Below are 23,486 nucleotides of genomic sequence, written 5' to 3'. Positions count from 1 at the left end.
AGCATTATTCTCTTCTTTAGCAGGAAGTATTAAGAATTACTGACATTCATTTTTTTACTGCTTTAAAAGCAAGACATTTTCCTAGTTAAGAAATATATTTTCATTTTTATCAGCAGTTTCTTTTGTCCTCCAAATCTCAGAGGTGGCATGTACTCCCTAGAGAGTCTGCAGTAGAAATATAATGAGAAATATAAATACATATAGTTATTGATGTGAATTTTTTGAGTTGTTCTTTGGAATATGCTGTTACCTGCATAGTCAGGTTGAGAACTGATTAAAAAAATTGATAGGTAGATGCAAATTAAAACACACACACACGCTCCTGGTGTCCTTCTTTCGTTCTTCATTCCTTCCTTCTTTCTTTCCTTCCTTCCTTTCTTCCTTTATTTCTTCCTCTTTTTTGTTTTGAAAGGCAGGTGGTCTATGTGTTCTTTAAAGCTTACAAAGTATTTGCACCAAGCCCTCTATTTATTTCAATTTTGAATTATAATTTTCTCATTTTATTTATTTATTTTGTTTGTTTGCTTGCTTTGCCTTAATTATCCGGTAGAAATCTCCATCCTTGGTACCAGCAGTGCAAAAACAGTTTCTGTCTTCGACTGGAAAAACATCACATAGTAATTAACAAAAACATCCAAGAGTTAATAGTTGAGTATGTGCCCAGTAACCTTATCAGCACTGGAAATCAAGCAGTGCATATAACAGGCAAGAACTCTTCTCTGTCTCCTAGGTTGAAATTTCTAGTGGCAGAATATAAACAATACACTACACATGTGAAATATATGGTATAGGAAATGATGATAAATGCTAAGAAAAAGAAAGCAAGAAATACATCAGTGAGGTGATATTTGAGCAAAATTCTGAATGAAGTGAAAGAGTGAACTATGTAGATATGCTGGAGAAAGCATTCTAGCAGAGAGACAGAAAGTTTCTGAGGTGGAAATAAGCCTCTGGTGTGCCAGGAGGCCAGTGCAACTGCAGCACACTGAAAGAGGAGGGTAATAGGGCATGAATCTGTGGAGTGGCAAGGGCCCAGATCTGATAAGCCATTGTAAGGACTCCAGCTTTTATTCAGAAAGACACAGTAAACCGCTGTCAGTTGCTAAGCCAAGGGATGACATGACCTGATGTGTTTTAAATGTGGAGAATAGATTATAGCAGGAAAACTAAGGGCTGAAACAGGGTGACCAATTGGGCAATAACAATCACTTAGAATAGAATGTGAGTGTGGGATGCTGAGATGATTATTCAGGTTCAGGATTTGTTTTTTAAGTGGAATAAACAGGATTTGCTAAGGGATTGTATGTGAAGTGTCAAAGAAAGAGAGGAGTTGAAATGACAGAAAGTGTTTTGCCTGAGCAACTGGAAGGATGAAGTCACTATTTATTGAGATGATCTATCTGTGACCAATTTGGGAGGGGCACAAAAAGAACTTCACTTTGGGGCATGTTAAGTTTGAGATTCCAATTAGATATGCAATATAGATGTTTCATATGCAGTCAGATATACAAGTTTGAAGTTCAGCTGAGAGGTCAGGCTAGAAATAATCATTTGGTAATGTTTCACTTAGAGTGGCATTTACAGCCAATATACTAAATGAATTTATCAAGGGAATGAGTGTAGAGAGAGAAGTGAAAAGAATCTAAGATGGAGCCCCAGGGTACAGTCCTAGGAAGAGATCAGGGAGAGGAAGAGAAACCAGCACTAGAGACTAAAGAGCAGCCTTAAGGAAGGGGGAGGACTTGGAAAGTATGGCATCCAGGAGTCAACTCAAGTTCTTGTTTCACAGAGGAGGAAATGATATCAAGTGCTGCTGAATCTGCTCAGAAATGCTGATAAGGCTTTTCAAGGATAAAAGTAGTGTCAACTTTTGATTAATTTTAAAAATTCCATAACCCAAATATCTATATTATTCTATGTGCTATCTAAACATTTTTACCTATTCCTTTCCGTTTTTTGCTTTTCGAGCAGACTTTCTGTGAACCAAAGTTGCTACTTGTACCTTTGACAAAGTGCAAATTGAATTATGCCAGTTTTACTTGTGTGCCTTTGGTGCATATGACAAGAAGGATTCTAACCTCCATTTATATTGCTGGGAAACAATTAATGAGTATTTTCAAGTTCCTTGTTTGGTCACTTAATTGGCTGTGTGACAAAGAGCTCCGTGGTGCATGTCAAACAACTTTCAGAGTCCTCTAATGATTTGTGCTTTGCTTGACTTGTGATACTATTCTGTGGGGCCTGTCAGGCTGGATATCCTTGTTAAAGTGGCTAGAATAAATTGGCTAGCAGTGTGCAGACAATGTAGTATATTAACTACAGCAACAGGGAGTACTTTTAGCAGCTCTTTCAAGAGATTTCAATGTTTGGCCATAAGCATCAAAGCCAGCCCAAACTTTCATTTAATATAATTAAAAGGACATCTGAAAGTAGTTTGAATCACAGCAGGTTCTTGAGGTTTGGTAACCCTTTGTTAAAGTCCTGTGAACTTAATATATTTCACAGCTTGATAAATCTGTACTTGATTTGTGTCAGTAAGAGAGAAAATATAAATCTGCACCCTGCGTCTTTCTGGTGCCCTGAACCTATTGCTAAAAGATGTTGAGATCAAAGAAAGTGACTTCCATCTACAAAACTAGAGTAGTTTTCTGTAGATAAAGAAGTTATCAGAATTCTCTCCTATAAGTTGTAGTCATTAAATGCTGTCATAAAGCAATCGTTGAATCAAAAGACAGTAAAACCATGTAAGATAGGCAGCGTAAAGTATATAGATATTAGTTAAGAGCTTGGACAAGTCCATTCATAAATATAATAACTCAAAAACCTCCAAAGGACATTGGCAGATGTTGATAATGGAGACCCTGCTTTGACATGCAAAGAACATTCTGGGAATGTCTCAAAATTCCTGTGGTGAATGTGTCAGGTCAGGCAGAGATGGCTGCTTTACAAGGTCATTTCTGACTCTTCCGTTTTGCACATTTCCTATAAATAAACAAATGTTCCAGCTGCTGTTTGTATATACATGGTTTGTGAATGCTTCAGGAAGTAATTCCAATGAGGGTGAAAAAAAAAAAAGCCCTCTGTTTTTAAATAAAATGCTTCCATCTAAAACAAAAGTATTTTCTCACTTCTCTTCAAGTTATATTCTCTTTTCTCTTATAATTTTCTGATAATTTATGTTAAAATTGTTTATTTAAAGTCCATTCTAATGCATCATTGCTTTCTGAACATGTGTTTACCTTCAGAAAAGTTTTAAATATATAGACTATAAATAGATATTATTTCCATGCAAACACAAGAGAATACACATCAGTTTACTCTGCTATTTCTTTAACAGCTTTATGATCACATCGCTAGCCAGAGGAAAAAGATATTAAAAATAGCATTACAGATTTAAGATCCTACTTTCTAAAACTATCTGGTACAGGTCAGAAAAGAAATGGAAATTTTACAGTGTAATTTGCAGTAAAGTAGTCGCCTGCTGGCTTGGAACCAAACAAATGATTTTTTAGAATGTTCCCAATAGAGTTATAATTTTTCTATTTTCTCTTATCTACTGTATGAATTTTGTACAGCTAATAGTAACAGAAACTAAACTATGGGAACTTAAACGAGTGTTTTATTCTTGCACATAAAAAAGAAATGCAGACAAGGCAGTCTTGGATTAGCATGAAAACTCCACATCAGAGACCAAGGCTTCATCTGTTTTTCTGCTCTATTATCTTTAGGACATGGGCTTCCATTTTCAAAATGACAAGATAGCTACTTAGGTTCCAATAATCACTTCATGCTAATCTCTAAACAGGAAGAAGGAGGATAACTGACTAAAAGATTCATCTCTTTTAGAACTTTCCAGAAGTCTCACCCAACTACTTCTGACCATATCTCATGGGCTACTCAATTTGTATAGCTGAAGACTGCATTAATAGATATAGCTTTGCAGCTGGGCATAGCATCTGATGATTCTGCGTCTAAGGCAAGAAAGTTATTGAGCAACTAGCATTCTTAGATGCAACCCAAAATGCTTTTTTTTCTTGTTTAATGATACATGTTGATATTTTCATCCAATTTTGACGTAATAACCTATTACAGATTTATGACAATATGAGGGTTACTTTTGATCCCTAAGCACAGATTTGAATGTTCTTCAGATTCTTCTGTTAATTATTGTTCTTTGAGCAATCATTTTCTTAAAAAGAAAAAGTTATTCAAATCATTCTCAGATGGCATTTTCTTCTTTTTAAGTAATTTTTGAACAGCTAATGTAGGCACACGGTTTAAAATTCAAAAGATAGAGTAATAAGTATGTCTCCTTCCCACCTGGGCCGCTGCATTCCTCACTCTCGAGCATGACACTGACTTTGCGATCTATTTGAATGGTGCCCCTTGGAGTTATGGAGTGCAACCCTGCCCCTCACCTCCCTCTCCAGTCATTCACTCCTCCTTCCTCAGAGCGATCACTGTTATCAGCCTCTTAAGTACCTACAGAGAAAACTGTTTTTACTCACATCCACTTTATTATAATGTTTCTTTATAAATCTTGTCATTCAATCCCAAAAGTCTTGTTCACCTTACCTAGAGTAAGGACTTTGGAAGTAGCATGTGGCAGACCCACGCATTGGGGTAGCATTCTGCCATCGAAACAAAGAAAATGGGTAGAGATGATCACAAGGTAGACTCATATCATAGTTTATATCAGCAAAGCAACTTACCTCTTCATCAGTAGGAAACCAGTTGACTAAATTGCTGCGCCAAATAGTGGAATACTCTTAAGCCACAGAAAGAATGGGGTAGATCTTGTATTGACTTAGAAAGATGGATGTGATATATTATGAAGTAAAAGCAAACAAGCAAGCAAAAACCAACAGATGATAGCATTATTATAGTGATCACATTTGTTTGTGTGTATGTAGAAATATTTACCGATCTGGAGGGATCTACAACAACTTGTCAAAAGTGAATCTTTTTGGGTGAGATGAGTGTTGTTCACTGAATACACTTTCAGGTTTTAATTTATATATTTCTGTATTTTTTTAACTGTTTATAAGCATATACTTTTTAACTGTTTTAGTAATAGACACTACTTTTGGAACAATTTTAGATTTCCAGAAAAATTGATTAGATAATACAGTCCCTATATATCCCCCCTACACACAGTTTCCTCTATTATTAATATCTTACATTAGTATGGTACATTTATTACAATTGACAGACCAATGTTAATATGTTATTATTACCTAAGGTGCATAGTTTCTTCATATTTCCTTAACTTTTACCACTGTCCTTTTTCTGCTTCAGGATCCTACCCAGGATATCATATTGCATGTAATCGTCATGTCTTAGGCTGCTGTAGACTCTAACAGTTTTTCAGACTTTCCTACAACCTTGTCCTTTTTAATGTCAGGAAAATATATTTTCCATTTAAAAAATAATTAACCATATAGTTTAATCCTGGCATAGAATTATTCATTCATTCCCTCACCTAGACAATATTTGTTGAGCTCTTGTGTTTCAGACACTGTTCCACATGCAGCAATTTAGGAGTAAAGACAGACAGGATTTCTGCTCTTGTGGAGCTCACATCCTAGTTTAGCAGACTGAAGTTTGGCAAGGAAATAGTAGATCAATCAAAATAATAAAATAAAATAACAAAAGAAATAGTGTGCAAAGAATTAAAACAGTCACGTGGGTAAAAGTGACTGCTTGGTTACTGTAGATTATCTGTGTCAGGGAAGACTTGGCAGGTGACAGTGAGCCCTGGCAATATGAGATCAGCCATGTGCCTATGTGGAGAAAAAGGATTCCAAGATCAGAGGTCACTCTGAGCAAAGATGATCAAGTGAGGACTGATTGGTGAGCTCTGGAAATAGAAAAAAGGCCACTATGCCTGAAGTAATGGATTGAAGGAGAATACAGGGCTAGGAAAGCTATGGAAAGGAGTCAAGATTCTGAATGCCATTGACATTATATTTTTGCAAGATGTTTTTGGTTGCAAACTTAGTTTTCTGTTAGCTATCCATTCTTACAGCTTCCGGTATCACTTTTATGTGATTCTCAGAAAACATTAACCAACCGCTTTACACATTTAGAAATTCGTCTGTTAATCCATTCTCCTTACTATAGAATGATGTTTTAAAAATGCAAATCTAATCATGACTTGACCCTACTCAAAGACTGTTCCTTACTCTCTTAACAAAAAATTTCCATTTTTGGACTACAGTGCTTGAAAATTTGACTCCTCTTGCTAATTTCCCACACCTTGAACGGGTCCCTCCCGTATCCTTGGATTCTGCACTCCCAAACCGTCTAAGTCCTTGAAGTTCCTTTCTCTGTAGTCACAGTACCTTCTGCTTAGATTACTTCTGGATTTGTTCTCCTTTCTCCGTCCTTTCATCTCAGTTCTTTGATTTCTTGTCTACACCCACTTTATGTGTCAGTTACTCTAAGGAAGCATTCTTTGTCCCACTTAGTCTGGATAAATGGCCTCTTATGTAAACTTATAACACTCTCACTTTTCCTCTTATTGCAGCAATTATCAAGTTGTATTTTCATATCTGTTCACTTTTTCTATCTCTGAGCTCCTTGGGAAGGAACAGTGCCACTTTTATTTCTGTATCCTCAGGACCTTTTAAATTGCACATACAAAGTGACCTCTAAATATTTACCATTTAAATATTTCCCATTTTTCCAGTTGCTTACTTGTGTGTCCACTGTGCTAGAAATCCTCAAAACACTTGTCTACATTCACTTTCGCCAATCCCTCTTCTCCCTTTCTCTCTAAATTCACCTCTTCGGCCTTTTGCCCCCACCATTTTACTGCGACTGGACATTAATGATGTCGTTAATGACTTCATCCTGCTAAACCCAACGGTCAGTTGTCAATCCCTCTTACCTGACCAACCGGAAACATCTGACACAGTTGATCACTCCCTCTTCTTTGATACACTCATCAGGACAACTCATTCTCTTGATTTTCCTCCTACTTAATGCTTCTTTCCAGTCTCCTTTGCTGGTTCCTCCTCTTCTCCCAAACCCTTGAGAATAGAGGGCTCCCTAACTCAATACTTAGTCTCCTTGTTGTCTCTTTGTACAGTCACTCCTTGGTGATATCATTGATTTAGATACCACCTATATGCCTATGATTCACAAATGTTGTCTCTATCACAGACCACTCTCCTGAACTCCAAAATTAATTTTCAAGCTAACTTCTGACATCTTCACTTTGTTGTGTAATAGACACCTCAAACCTTCCACATCCATAACTGAACTCCTAATCTTCACCCGCAAACTAGTTTTACATGCAGTCTTCACCTACTCAGTGGATGTGGTTCAGCCCCACCCCCACTGTTTTCTTTCGGTTTGCTCCAAATAGGCCTCCCTAAGGTTTTGAACACGCAAAGCATGTTCCCACCTGAGGACTTTTATTCTGGTTGTTCCCTCTGATTGGAATATCCTCCAAATAGCTGCAGGCTAACTCCCTCAATGACTTTGTCTTTCTTGAATTGTTACCTTTCTGATGAGGCCTACCTGGACCGTATAATCACAAGCCGCCCTCTCCCCACCCCTATCCCTGACTCTACGTCTCCCTATCATGCCTATTTTCCTTTTATTTTATTTTATTACATGTTACTTAGCTCCTTTTAAATATATATATTTTATTTTCCTCCCTTGCCAGAATGTTCGGTTCTAGGATTTTTTTTTTCTCTGCTTTGTTTAAGATGTATCCCAACAGTCTGGAACAATGTTGGCACATATTAAATGTTCAAGGACCATTTATTGAATGAATGAATGTCCTACTTCAAAGATACACAGAATGAACTGATTGTCCTTTAAAAGCAGCTTCTCTGTGGTTTTTCTGTTTTACAACCATTCTACCAGTCACTCTCCCTGCAAAAATCTAGAGTTATTACTGTTATTTCAAGAAGAAGGACTTTTTGTATACTTTATGATTGAGTTTATTTTGAAACTGATGGAAACACTTTTCCCTTGACTTCTGTGATACCACATTTTTCTGGCTACTTTTTCTTCATCTCAGTTGTGAACTATCCTTTCTACATTTTCTCTTCTATTGTTAGTGTTTCTGGGCCATCAATTCTCCCTCTAGTCACTTTATCTCAGTGATGTCAGATGTATCAATGGTTTCAATGAGCGTACTTAAATTTATGATGCCTAAACCTATATGTCAAGAACAGATATATGAGGAAGCTGCAGGCTGAAGGGTTAAGAACATACCACTCCAAAATATGCCACTTTGGCACATTGATTATTTTGAGCTGAAGGCAATTGAGAAACAGCAGAAGAGGAAGGGCTCTCTGATCTCCCCCTTTCTACCTAAAAGTAGATCATAAAACTTCCCATGTACCAGAAGAGAAGAGCGTTCTTATCACCAGAGACTGGGAGTGAAAGCCAAAATGGATCTGTACAAACAAACATACTAAAATAACCCTTATCTTCCATTAGTTTCCTGTCTATTTCCTAGTCATTTTCCCACAATTTACTTCCCCTAGAAGCTTAAAACCCTTTCCTTTATCTTTTCACTTCTTCACAAATTTATTGTTCTTTGTATAAAAAAGTATTTAAGCTCTCAGTCCTAACTACTTCTTCGGGTCTTCACTTTTTCTATGAAGGTTCCTGTGTGGACATAAAAATAAAATTTGTATGCTTTTCTCCTGTAAATCTATTTCATGTCTGTTTAATTCTCAGGCCCAGTCACAGAGTCTAAGAGGGTAGAGGAAAGATTTTTCCTCTCCTACAAGGCTTCTCTAGACCTTTTAAATTAATTCCATTCAAGTACGTCACATTCAAAATAGGCATCCCTGAATTCATCACGTTCCACACACTCTCGCCCCACCAGTACTTACACCCTTTACCTTTTAATGAACAAAACTTTGTTTCTCTTCCTGTATTCCCAGTTTCAGTGAGTGCCATCTCATTGCCTATCCCCAAATTCTGTGCACTGGACTTCTTTATTTCCCTCACTAACTGACTTTAATTAATTAACAAATCATTTTAAGTATCTTTGGAATCTCTACTTTTCTCCATCCCCAGAGCCTGAATGGATGGATTTGAACCCTGATTCTGGCTCATGTTAGCTAATTATTACTTAACTTCTCTGAGTCTCAATTTTCTTATTGCAAGATGAAGATAATAATCATTTCTGCTTATTGGGCTATTGTGAAAATTAAAGGAGTTGATGCATGTAAAGCATTCAGATGAGGATCTGGAACACACTCAATAAATATTCGCCATTATAATTTATATGACTTCCCTACTTTAAATTTTTCAGTAACATCTTGTTGCCTTTAAGAAGAATTGGAAATATCTTAACATGGTTTGCATGCCTCTGAAAACTAGCCTTTACTCACTAATCTTGCCACTGAACTTGTTACACTCTTTGAGTCTTTGCTCTTATCATAAGGAATTTTGTTCACTTCCTCTGTCATGCGTGTTCTCTTTCACCTCTGTACCTAAAAGCACCTGCTGTACCCCCTGCCTCTTTGGTCAGGCATGAATTTCAGCTTGGAATCCTTCTTCATGAAGCCTTTTTAATGCAGAGCTTGAATCCTGTGTTTCCATTATTATAATGCTTGTCATGTTGTATTTTAATTACTTCTTTAATTCTCTGGCCTTACTATGTTGTGATCACTTTGAGGGAAGGGAACATCTGTCTTTCTTGCAGCATCCCAATTGACTGCCACGTTGAAGTACTTAGTTAATATTTGTTGAATGAATGTTGTGTTAGCTAAAACTTTGAGTCAAGTTACATCTCCATTTAATTCCTGTAACACAATATAGGTTTATTTGACAGCATTCAATCATTTAACTCTAACTAAATGAGATTTAAAAAATAATAGTCAATTATAGTTCTCTAAAAACAATGTTTTTTTTAAACAACAAGGGGTCTCTTAAAGTAGTAGTCTTTTCTATGAAATTTTGGTTTCATCTTGTTCTACTGTTAAAGGTTCTTGTTACAATATTAAGGTCAGTTATGTTATACAATCTAATTTTAATTAAGACTTGAAAATGCCAATGCTTCACTGTTATATAAAAGCAAGTTCAGAGATTAGTAGTTTTTATATGCTTAATAATATTAAATGACAGTGATTATGAAAAGAACCTTAGGTTTATTGATCAGATGTGTAAATATCAGCCATTCAACTTGACTACTAATAAAAAACCTGTAAGTTCAAGACTGTTTTGAAGACTTTTCTAACATTTGACCTTTAAAATTTGGATTTGAATCAATATCTAAATGTAGATGGGAGTACGAAATGCCTTATTCAGTAATGATTTTAAACTTCTGCTCTATTTTATTTTATTCTCAACTGATAAACTTCATATCAAGAAGTCAAAACTGAAGAATTAAGAAAAGTTGTTTTATTTTTTCAAATTATAAATTAACATGTGCTATATTTATACGTATAAAAATAGAGTCAGAAAGTAGGAGACTGGAGGAGAGATGTGAAGACTTCTTTCGTTCTTTCTGCATATCCTGAGATTTATACATGAAGAAAAATATTTATACATAAATGTATATATAGTAGAGTAAAACAGCAATGTTCAGCGTAATGATTATAGTATATATTGATAAAGAAATATTGCATTCAGGAGAACACATCAAAAAACAAAGATGTGGAAGTAAAGAGTAAAATAAAATTTCATATTACTAGGCAGTTTTTCAAAAGGATGTCAGTAATTTATTAATTTAAATTTAGCTAATAATTGTAAATAATTGCTCTTAACTTTCTGATTGGCTACTTACTGATAATTTACCTATTTATACATTTTTGCTTTATTGTAACACAAAATAACATTTAAAAAATAGTGAATGAACTTAAGACAGAATTCACTTTCCATTTTGTTATTTTTTATGGCTTCTTAATTCTATTCTCCATTCATCCTTTAATATATTTTCAGAGGAAATTTGCTAAAAACAGAGATCTAAACATATAATTTTTTTGCTTGAAAATCTTTGTACATTTTATACACAATAAAGCCCAAACTTCTATCATACTGAAGATTTTCTAAGATCTGATTCCTACCTACCATTTCTCCCACCAAACTCATCTTTTAACACTCTCTTCCCACACACCATACATTCACCTGATCCCAAAGCCAACACATTCCCTACGTTAGTACCTTGTTTATCATTGACTTCTCATTTTGTCCTATAGCCTCAAATTTTCTCATCATAATCAAGGAAAATTTATTCATCTTTTAGTGTCTAACTCAAAATCAAACACCTTCTGAGATCTTTCCTTGACCCTCCTCAGTAAGAATTCACTACTTTTTGTCCCATATGCTGTGAGTTTTTAGCTCTATTTTGTGCTTCTCTTCTGCCTTGGATAGTGGGCAAATTGAGGGCAGACTTCATGTTTTCCCTCTTTTTCCAAACCTCATCCAGCAGTGACTTTCCTAGTTCTTTCCATATCATACATATTCGATGAAACCTCACTGAATTACATTGAAAGTGGGCTTTGGGACACTTAAAACAGTTTGGAAAGTTTGCTATAGAATATATTGTTGCTATGCAGGGTGGTCTGCATTCACTACAATAACTTGTGGTTCTACTTTTCTCCTTTTGAACTCTGATTGTCGTCTTAATTCCCTCTAATTCAGCCTCCCTTCCTTCCAAACCATGGTAGTATCTAAGCACTTTATTCTCTGGAAGATATGGCAAAAGTTATAGAACTAGATGCTGTCAGTTTTCCTATGATATATAAGGTAATTAATGGTTTCATAGTCAAAGTAGGTTATCTTCATTTAGTGAGCATTTATTGAGAACCCAAAATGTCTCAAGGCACTAAAATTTACCCTGAGAAAACACAAATGCACATGATGTCTCCCCTAAGAACATCATAGTCTGATGAGAAAGCCAGACACAAATATGGATAATTCTATTAAAGGTGAATAAATACTAAAATGGGAGCCCACTGTGGCACTGAATCTCTGAAAAGAAAATGATTCGGATAATATTGGCTAATAATAGGTTTTTTTTTCATTTGTACTTAGATATTCTTTGCTCTTATAATTATATAAAACCAATACCTTCAAAGATTTTTTTTTTTATGCTGGCATAAAAATGGAGAAAAATCACTTAACTATGAATTTTCACTGGATGGCAATCATTCAGCAAGGAGTTATTGAACACTTATTGGGGGCCAGGCAGAGTTTTTGCCGCTTGTAAGTGAGACAGAGTTGCCACCCTCATGAAGCTTACCTTTTCTTGAGTGAGAGATCTAGAATAGTCATGGAGGTAAATAAATATATGAGATACTTCAGATAGTGATACGTGATACAAAGAAAACAAAACACGTAATGGATTTAAGGGTGGGGGTATTCTCTCTAGATATGCTGATGATGGAAGCCCTCTTTGAGCAGTTGATACTTTAGCTAAAACCTGAATGAACTCTGGGTTACAAAGCTTATATTCGGAAAGATTCAGTAGTGGTAAAGTTATGTGTCTTTTCACAAGGCATTCGTTCTATCTGGATATTTATTTTGGTGGTTTTCAAGTGAAGAAAGAGGGGTAACTAAGTTCCCCAGGTGGTTCTGCTTACCTAGTTTGAAACCTACCGCTCACCTGGGTAAGAAGTGCTGTTGATATGTTTTTCGTCATTGATCCTTTTGTGTATTCTTGCTAAGAATCCTAGGCTATTTCACAAGCACATCCTCTTGGAATAATGACCAAAGTTGTTATTGGAAAGAAATATAGCTGTTTTTCCCCCAAATTTTTCACAATAGTTATAACAAATACATAACTCCTCCCTTTTGAAATAAAATAAGTGTGATTATACAGTTTGTATCATCTTTTAACAAACATGCTACAATTGTATGCTATGAGTAAAACTGGTTAAATGGATTTGCTTAAGATCTGAATTTAATGATAAAAGGTCCAGTAATATTGTGTAATGCAGATATATGTCCAGAAGTATATGGTATGTCCATGATCCTGCTATGAATCTAAGTGTTTGACACTTTCTAGTTGATATTTGACTTTTAGAAACAAAGTCACTTTAGGGTCTATTCTGTAAACTGTATAATGAGAAGAGTATTATCTAATAGATGCCCCTAACTACCCTCAAGGTGAAACATGATGAGACATTTTCTTGTGTAGTTCACGTTTTGTTGATTGGTTAGAAAACATAAATTTGTCCAAAGATACACTAAAATTTATTGGCAGAACTACAATGCAAATTTCCAGTGCCCATCTCCTCTTCAGTTTCTAGTGTTTTAAAAGAGATAGTGAAGTACATTAACATTTAGTTTCTGGCAAGGACGTTGTTGATTAAATTTACTTCTCAAACTTTTAGATTATTTCAATTTGTACGTGTCAAACCATTAGATGATTTTTTTTTCTCGTGGACTGAGGCATTGTGGTGAGGATATAAATTTCTTTAAGATAAATTCAGGACCAATCTTGTTTTCTTCCAACTTTAGAATATAAATTTTAGGTCAGAAAAATATTTATAGCAGAAAAAAGAGAAATCAGTGAGAGCTGTTGGAAATAAAGTGGCGTCCCAGTACCTCACTTTAATCAAATTCTTTGTACATTTCCCATTCAACTTTGGGTCTAAGTATAGTTAAGCTTATTTCTTTGTAACCAAATAAAATGAAAATCAACCTGTTTTTAAAGGGATGTTGAGCTAATGAAAGCAAATGCAAATAACTAATTTGACAAAAAAAAATTATCTATGACCAGATGTCATCATTCCTAGCTAAAATATACAAATGCATAAATGTATAAGGAAACCAAAATATAAATGTTCTTTTATCATTGAGGAGTTATGAGTATTTAATTGGCCTTTGTTAAACTGATCACAAGGACATGTCAGCCACCTTTGGAAAGTTTAAGCAAGCTGTGTTAATTATAATGCCATTAAGAGTGACTTATTTGTGCTGTCTCACTAGCAGAAAATGAGTCAATTTGTTCAAGCCTCAAAAACACACATTATAAACTATTTAGTCCATAGGTTCCTGTACTCCCCTATTCCTCAGAGCTTCAGGTAGTATAGTCTTCAGTAGTGAGTTGTCATACTGTCATAACAGGTCTGTTTATGAAGATTGCATTGCAGAAGAGTTATTCCTTCCACATCTCACTGAAGTGTGGATGTTTTGTAATTATCAGGTATGACTTGTGCTTCATTCAAGGAAGACCTCTTCCTCCCACACTGGACTTTGATGTCAAATGAAGTAAAGCTAAGGTTACACCTTAAGCACTTGTGAGCCAGGCAACCTAATGAAATGATTATACTATCCTCTTCAATTTATAGATGAAGTACAGAGATGACAAGTAACTTGCTCAACATCACACAGCTAGTAAGTGGCAGAGTCCAGGTACAAACTCAGGAGACGTGATTCCAAGTCCTACACTCTGATTTTAGCACTACAGAATTCTGTCTCTCAAACCTTGTGTTGACATTTCCTTATAATTATACTTAAGCGATCATAACAGGTGCTTTTTCAAGAGGAATAAATGAATATTAGATTTACGTTTTAACCCACCCAAATTTTAGGACCATAATTTAAGTCTGTCGTTTCTATAATAAGCTTGGAAATCATTTGGGCTTTCATAGAAAGCTTCTGTAAAGACTATGTCTTATTTGGGAAGATACAATTGTTAAAATGTACTCAAAATTTGTAACTATGAAAAAATACTGCACCTTATACTTTCTCAGTTACAAAACTAAGATAAGTTAATAAGAAGTATCTTTGATTCATTTGCTGTCAAGTGAAAGAGAGTATTTTAGCTAAAGCAGTCTGTTGTCAACAGGTTCCTATTTAGAACATTCTTGGAGTTGACCACGGTTATTCCTTTTTCTTATTTTTTTTCTTTTTTTTCTCCTTTTGCATTTTTTAAGTTTAAAAGAATTTAAAGTAGTAAAGGGCAGAACAGAAACGTTGCATTATCCCCAATAAATTTTCCCTGAGGTAAGGTTAAAGTTAATCAATGTCAGATTATTAACAACGGCTAAAATTGCTGCTCCTTAAAGAAGAGGCATAATTTCTGTTGCATGTGGGATTTTCAGAGCATTTCTAATGAATTCAGAGGATCATCTAATCCCAGAAAGAATGCTTCTTTGCCGTCAAGAGGTTGGTTTTCTCTGGCTTCAGAAAATACCTAACCTTTTTTTTCTGTTTCCTATCTGGCATCTCCTTTTTGGCGTATCCTATTGGCATTACCCCTATAGAGAACTTCCTGGAAAGCAGATCATTTTGTTGAGATTCGGAAATGCTTTTGTCTAGCTTCTAGGTCATGCTTTAAACCCAGAACAAATGACGGAGCTAACCATACTATGTGAAAATGCCCAGTCATTAAACTCATGAGAGATTTTTGGTAGTGTTTTTTTTTTTTTTTTTTTTTTTAATGATGCAAAGTACTCAAGATTCAAGCAAGGCTATTTCACATAAAAGTCCAGTGATGTTGATTTTTGGCCAGAACTTGGAATAGCTGGGAAAAATATCAAGAAAAACAACTTTTATCAAAAGGCAAATTAGTTTTTGAAGCTGGTGTTAATTGGCAGCCAAGGTGTTTCATTATGAAGCTGAATTTTTAACAGTTGTTACTTGGTTACTATGAAAACACCAGCCAGAAGAAAACACTGCAGTGTAATGGATATTTCTCCAGTCTCTCCCATTCCTTCTGCCAACGTGTCAATAAAGTGAGTCCAGTTTGAAAACACCCATGTGCTGCCTAGAAAGAGCCTGCGTTGGCTGTTGATTCAACTTTATTTCTGGATTAGATGCATATTTCATGATCAACGGGTTCAGGGATGGTCACTTTCAAACTGCAGCTGCTCTTTTTCTATTTTGCAGTTCTCTAGGTATGAATGAAACCTTAAGACCTTATTGCGAGCACTATTTTTTTCTTTGTAACCTAGAGCATAAAGCTAACCACAGGAAATATATAAATTGTAACTAGAAAGATGATTCTTTTCGATGAAGCAACAAGAAACAGAGTGCTTTATCTCTATGTGTGAGTGTACCTACTGCTGATTTTTTTTTAAGGAAAAACACCTGAGGGCCACAGGTAGCAAGTGCCAACTGTTTATTCCCATCCCTAGTAGAGAACAGTGTGAAGAAGGTTTCTCTCCATACATAACATATCCGAAGCCCCTGGGAGTATGTATGCTTTGATATTTTCCCCATTCTGACATTTTACTAGCTGGCTAAGAAAAAAATCAGTTTGCTTAGTGAGTCCTTAACCTATAGGCAACAAATTCTTGTATTGTCCTGTCATGGTCATCATGTTAATCTCTGTTGTGTTCAGCATCTAGTTTTATGGTGATGCATAGAAAAAAATCATTTTTTGTAAGTGACGTGATAAAATTGTTATTTTAAATTACATGCCAACTGTTTCCCAGCCAAATAATTTAATTATGTGGTTATAGTCTTATTTAAGCCTTTGTTATTGCTTCTAAGCAAGTATGGCTCTATTTGTTGTCTTCAAAACAGAAGCAGGTTTTCCTCTTGCCTTGCAAAGTCTCAGGTAGGGTTTTACAGAACAAAATAATGAATGCTTCTGCTGCAGCATGTCACAGGGGAGGCTGGGACAATACTGAACTCATGCACACCGCTGATCCTTGCTTGCTGGGCAACATGTACACCTGGATTTCTGACAGCTCTGTGGGTTCACTAGAGACCTCTGTCATTCTGTTCATCCTCTCATAGGCAATGGTCGAGACAGTTAACAACCTCCTCCAGCCACAAGCCTTGAATGCATGGAGAGACCTGACTACAAGTGATCAACTACGTGCAGCCACCATGTTGCTTGACACTGTGGAAGAAAGTGCTTTTGTGCTGGCTGATAACCTTTTGAAGACTGACATTGTCAGGGAGAACACAGACAATATTCGTAAGTGGCCTTTGTTATACAGAAAGGCCAGAGATCCTTGTACAGCAGAAGAGGGAAAAGAAAAAAGTGTCTATGGTGGCCCAGATATTGTGAACGATACTTTATTTCAGTGGGGATAAGTTATTCTTTTTCTATAATTAGGAGGACATCACCTGTCATAGGCTTAAAAGGGTCTTCATAATTGTGTATGTTATCCTCCTTGAGACATTCCAGTATTGGATATGTTAGCCTGAGATCACTTACTGTGAGCTCCATTTGTTTTTTATAGTTTTTATATATGTATATCTATGTATGTATTCTACTATTTAAAATTTTATCCTCCTAATACAAGGCATATGGGTCACTTTGGTTATAATAAGAGGGCTTCTGAATTATATACTATAAAGAAATCAGTCATTTAAGTGAAGGTGAGGAAACAATTTTTGATAATTGTGTTACTGGCTCATAAAGAGTATAAATTTATTTTTATCATGCACAAGGATGTAGCTGACAGTTTTATTTCAGAAGATTTGATAAAACTTTCAAACTTATTACATTTAAAGATAGATCAATATTGACAATAGTGCAGCTGTTGATTATAAAAGGATTTTTACTTAATTCATATAATAAAGATAGTATTTTGAAAATAAAGTCAGTGACAAAGCATTAGGATTTGAGCTTGAATTTTAAATTTTAGGCTTGTAGTTGATACATTTGTATTCTTGTTTACCTGATTTTAATAGCTTTTATTAGCTTTATTTTAAAAAGAAATTAAAACCCTGAAAGAATGCTTTCTAAATAAAAGATTGAACTCTTGAGAAATTAAACTATGGAGACTATTCAGAAGTATTTCAGTGATTTAGGAAATTATCTTGGCTTTGGTGTGTTTTTCAACGAGTACTGATATCTCTTTGCTATTAACAGAATTGGAAGTTGCAAGGCTGAGCACAGAAGGAAACTTAGAAGATCTAAAATTTCCAGAAAACATGGGTCATGGAAGTACTATCCAACTTTCTGCAAATACTTTAAAACAAAATGGTCGGAATGGTGGGTTAGAGTTTATTTGTTAAGCTTGATGGAATTGAACTTGTCATCCATTCATTGCCTTTGCTTGGAATTTTAGGCCTGCTATCCAAAAGCTCTCCTTCTCCTCTCGCTCCACCATTCTCGTTCTCCTCCTGCCCTTCCTCTCTCTCCTCCCTCTCGCACCAACAATATTGCAATGATATTTGTTCTACAAAATTCCCAGTCAGATTTGGAAATTGTTCATTACTTTTAAGTTGCAATGTCAGAAACTTGAATGTAAGGGAATTAATGAACAACAAAATTCAGATGACCTAACTTTTTTCCTCGAAAGGAAGGACTCCTAAGTAGTCAGATTTGGTTTCTAAAAATTTTAACGGAAATTTTACCTGTAATTTTAAAACCATATATATATTTTTTCCTTATTCATTTCTTTTTGAGGATGTTTCTATGCTTTTCTTTTGTAAAGCATACAGAAAACTGAAATGTGAGGAGATGCTTTTGGAAAACGAAACTGGTAAAATAGATCAGTTTAGTACTAGACTAAATTTACCCAATATAATTAAAATTAAATAAATAATCTCATAGAGAAAGTATGTCTCAAGCCTCACTAATATTAAATTTTTTAATACATATCTTTTGCCAGGTAAATGAGATTCTTTAACCTGTTAGGTGTTAGGAAGATGACCTCAGGGCATAGCAACCAACTCAAAGCTGATGTTTCATATTGCAGGGTGAATAGTTTTGGAAAAAGGAGAACCTACTAAAATATTATCAAAAAAAAATTATTGTCAGCAGAACAAGATTCTTTATAAGTGTTGGAAATCTTGTAAGACTGAATTTATAAATCATTATGTTGCTAATTTGACTATGCAAATTTTAAGGCAGCAGCAAGATATTCTATACAGCAAAATCAGATTCCTATATTAGCTCCCTAACTGGTTTCCCTCCTTCCACTCTTACCCCCCAACAGTATATCCTATTGACAAAGGGTTCTTCCTGAAACACAAGTCTGACCAGTTCCCCTCCAGTTACACTTAGAATGAAATCAAATGACTTAACTAGGCCTACAACGTGCTACCTGGTTCACCTCCATCCTGCCTCATCTGTGCGACTTCACATTTGTCTTTAGCATGCTCTCTGTGACCCAGACAGTCTAGTCTTGATTCTTTTTTTTAAACTGAGATATGATTGACATATAACATTATATTAGTTTCAGGTGTACAATGTAATGATTTGATATTTGTATGTATTGCAAAATGGTCACCACAGTAAGTCTAGTTAAGATCTATCACCACACATAGTTATATATTTTTTCTTGTCATGAGAACTTTTAAGGTTTAGTCTCTTAGCAACTTTCAAAATATGCAGTATAGGATTATTAACTACAGTCACCCTGGTGTACATTACAGCCTCATGACTGACGTTATAACTGGAGGTTTGTACCTTTTGATCCCCTTCATCCATCTCCCCTACCCCACATCCCCTGCCTCTGGCAGCCACCAGTCTGCTCAGTATGTCTATGAGTTCAGTTTTGTTTTTTGCTCTTTAAGATTCCACATATAATTGAAATGACACTGTATTTTTCTTTCTCTGACTTATTTCACTCAGCATAATGCCCTCAAGGGCCACCTGTGTTGTCACAAATGGCAAGATTTCCTTCTTTTTTATGGCTGAATAATATTCCACTGTATGTATATACCATATATCCTTTATCTGTTCATCTATTGATGGACACTTAGGTTGTTTTCATATCTTGGCTATTGTAAACAATGCTGTGATGAACATGGGGGTGCATAGATCTTTTTGAATTAGTGTTTTCATTTCCTTCAGATAAATACCCAGAAGAGGAATTGCTGGATCATATGGTAGTTCTATTTTTAGTTTTTTGAGGAACATCCATACTGTTTTCCAGGGTGGATGCACCAATTTATATCCCTACCAGTAATGTACGAGGGTTCCCTAAGTTAGTCTTGATTCTGTTCCTTGAACACACCAAGAATGTTCCTGCATCACATTTTTGCATTTTCTTCCTTTCCAGAATGCAATTTTTACATTTCTTTATATAGAAGCTTCCCTGTCATTCACTGCTCTGTATAAATCTCACCTCTTTAGGAAGGTTTCCCCATCTCCCTGAAGTTAGATCACTCTTTCCCAATCATTCTTTTCCCATTAGCCATTTTATGCCAATGCTTCTTCATAGGATTTATTCACTTACCATTATGTGAAATTATATTTTTATTTTTTAATTTTTTTGACTTGCCTGCTTGTGGTCTGACTCTCCCTCTAGGTGGTAAGCTCCATGAGAGCAGGGACCTTTTGTAATTTGTTCGCTAATATAAACCTGGTGCCTGGTACAGGATGTACTCACTAAGGATTTATCAAATAAGTATGTGAACTTTCAGATACAAAGCTAATGAAGATTGACATATGTCTATATTAGTCAAATTATATTTTGTGCTCATTTATTTTATTTATTAAATTAATGTAATGTGTATGTGTGTTTGAGCTCACATTTAAGCATTAATTTTGGAGTGAAGAATCTGTAACAATTACATGTGTCTAAAAGCACTGGTAAAACAAGGTAGGATGACAACACGACCCCATCCCACAAGTGGAAATTGGTATAAATTGCCAGCCAATTATAAACCAATTAAAATAAAAGTTGTTACTGTCAATAATAAAAATACATAGATGTTCCTAAGGTTAGCCTTCCACAAATCAGCATTTTTATATTTTACCTGAAACCTAGAGGGGAAGAACTAAAATTAAATGCTGTGTTGTAACAATCAAGAAGAGTTTAGTGAATTACTGTTGTTTGCCCAGTACTATGTTAACAGATGTGGACTGGAAGTTTAAGAATGCCCCTTTCCTTTATGTAGCTCTTATCATAATCTGTTTTCTGGGTTACTGAAAGAATAATATATATCACATAGAATCACTGGGAAGGCTGGAGAGTCAGGCTCAGAAAACACACAAGAGCAAGGAGGCTGACAGCAGGCGGTACCATCACACAGAATCGTTGCGGTGAGATGTCACTGCTGCCGTAAGTGAAGGCTGCTGCTGCACTGCCTCCTGCTTCCCTGTGTCACCAGTTCCTCATCCAAAATCTGAGGCTAGTGTGTCTGATTGGATGCATCTAACTGAGGCGCCCAGAGCAACCTCGTTGCAAGGCAGGCTGGGAAAGCAAGTATATGTCTATTTTGTGTCTATAAATCCTTAAGAGTAGGGAATTTCCCAAACATGGGAGCACAGTTTAGATGTTGGCCAGCCTTCTCGCTCCTCAAAAAAATACATTAAAACTTTTTTGTCTTTGGGGCCAGCCTGGTGACCTAGTGGTAGGTTCACATGCTCTGCTTCGCCTGCCCGGGTTCACCGGTTCAGATCCTGGGCAGGGACCTGCACACTGCTGATCAAGCCATGCTGTGCCAGCAACCCACAGACAAAAAATAGAGGAAGATTGGGACAGATGTTAGCTTAGGGACAATCTTCCTCAAGCAAAAAGGGCAAGATTGGCAACAGATATTAGCTCAGGGCCAATCTTCCTCAACAACAACAAAAACAAAATTTCTTTGTCGTTATTCCCACTTGATTCTAAGATTCAGGACAAGGACTATGACTTCCTCGTCTTAGTTAACAACAGTAGTCAGAGCAGTGCCTGTCTCTTGGTGAACTGAAATGAATTCATACTGGAAGTAAGACATACGGTTTGACTTATTTTAAGAAAGGAAATGATATGATAAAAAAACATGTTAAAAGAAGGTTAATTTTACACAGGATTACATGTAAGAGATTGTCATAAAGGAAAAAATAAGGTTGAAGGACATATGGAGATAGCAACCTTAAAAGAACATGGTAGTTGAGTTTTAAGACAGTAAAGATTTTGAATCCTTGTTTTTTTCTTTCACTGCAATTAAGATATAATTTACATACAAGAAAATGCATACATATTAAGTGTTTATCTTGATGAATTGGACAGTTGTACATTCCTATATAATATCACATAAAATAACATATAAATCTCTAATATTACCCAGGAAATTTCCTGGTGACTCTTTCCAGTCTTCTCACTCCCTCCCCCACCTGATGAACCTCCTTTCTTCTCATTACTATTTCTGTAGACAAATTTTGCCTGCTCTTAGCTTTCAAATAACTGGAATCATACAGTATATACTCTGTCTATATTCTTTAACTCAGGGTAATATTTTTGAGATTCAGTCATTATGCTCCATCTATCTGTCATTTGTTCTTTATTGATATATAGTATATTCCATTATAGTAGCATGCTATAATTTATTCTCCTTTTGAAAGATTTTGTAGTTGTTTCTGGTTCAGGACTTTTATGAATAAGGGCTATCAACATTCTTATATGAGTTTTTTTCTTTTTGGATATATCTTTTCACTTATCTAGGAAGGGTAGATATATGTTTAACTTTATAAGAAATTGCAAAACATTTTTCTAAGTGGTTGAACCATTTTACACTCCCATCAGCAGTATACAAGATTTCCAATTATTCCACATCCTTGTTAACATTAGTGTGGTCAGTCTTTTCGATTTTAGAGAATCTAGAGGGTATGAAGTGGTATCTCAATGTGACTTATTTTTATTTCCCTAATTACTAATGATATTGATAATTTTTTATATCTATTAGCCTTTCCTATATCTTTTTGTGCTAAAATGTGTGTTTATGTGTTTTGCCATTTCAATGCGTCATTTATTCTTTTATTGTTGATTAGTATAAGTGCTTTATACATTCATGAGTCTCATATATATATATATACACACATACATATACCTATACAACTTCCTAGTCTGTGGCTTGCCTTTGCATTTTCTTAATGCTTTATTTTGATAGACACAAATTTTTAATTTTGATAAAGTTCAGTTTGCCATTTTTTTCTTTCGTGGTTAGTGTTTTTTGGGTCCTATCCAAATCATCTTTGTCTTCCCCAAGATCACAAAGATATCCTACATTTTGTTCTAGAAGCTTTATGGTTCTGGTTTTTATCTTAGGTCTATAATCCATGTCAAATTACTTTTTGAGTATGGATTGAAATAGGGATTGAGGTTCATTTTTTTAAATACTAATATGTAGTTGTTTCAGCATCATTTGACTTTCCTTTTCTCATTAATGACTTGGCACTTTCGTTAAATTGAATGCTTGATTTTTGTTGTGAGTACATATTACATAGATTTGATTATGATCTGATTAGACCTGTCTAATTTAAGTGGAATGTACAAAGTAATCAGAGTTTTTGCCCAATTTATAATTCACATTTGCATTTATTTTAGGAGAGATCAGAGTGGCCTTTGTCCTTTATAACAACTTGGGTCCTTATTTGTCCACGGAGAATGCCAGCATGAAGTTGGGAACAGAGGCCATGTCCACCAATCATTCTGTTATTGTCAATTCCCCTGTTATTACAGCAGCAATAAACAAGGAGTTTAGTAATAAGGTTTATTTGGCTGATCCTGTGGTGTTCACTGTTAAACATATTAAGGTAAGAAAATGGCATGGTAAGTTTAGTTGTCCACGTTACCTATATTTGCTAAAGCATGAACAAGAAGTATATTAATTTCTTTTTATTTTTTTCCTATTCTTTGACATATAGTAATTCATTATCTATA

At 35.3% G+C, this 23,486-nt stretch overlaps 1 protein-coding gene across 50 annotated transcripts in view; it reads left to right on the top strand.

The window, feature by feature from the left end:
- ADGRL3 (adhesion G protein-coupled receptor L3) overlaps positions 1–23,486 on the top strand; it is an 801,248-nt gene that overhangs the window by 635,338 nt on the left and 142,424 nt on the right. For all 50 annotated transcript variants that reach the window (XM_070612870.1, XM_070612873.1, XM_070612875.1 and 47 more), the window contains 3 exons: positions 16,672–16,855; positions 17,759–17,881; positions 23,151–23,359. In XM_070612870.1, coding sequence (XP_070468971.1) covers positions 16,672–16,855; positions 17,759–17,881; positions 23,151–23,359 — 516 coding nt within the window. The remainder of the gene's footprint in view (positions 1–16,671; positions 16,856–17,758; positions 17,882–23,150; positions 23,360–23,486) is intronic.

This window comes from Equus przewalskii, chromosome 3, assembly GCF_037783145.1.
Source record: "Equus przewalskii isolate Varuska chromosome 3, EquPr2, whole genome shotgun sequence".
Classification (NCBI taxonomy): domain Eukaryota; kingdom Metazoa; phylum Chordata; class Mammalia; order Perissodactyla; family Equidae; genus Equus; species Equus przewalskii.
The sequence above is the reverse complement of the archived record's forward strand: the minus strand, read 5'-3'. Positions and strand labels throughout refer to the sequence as shown.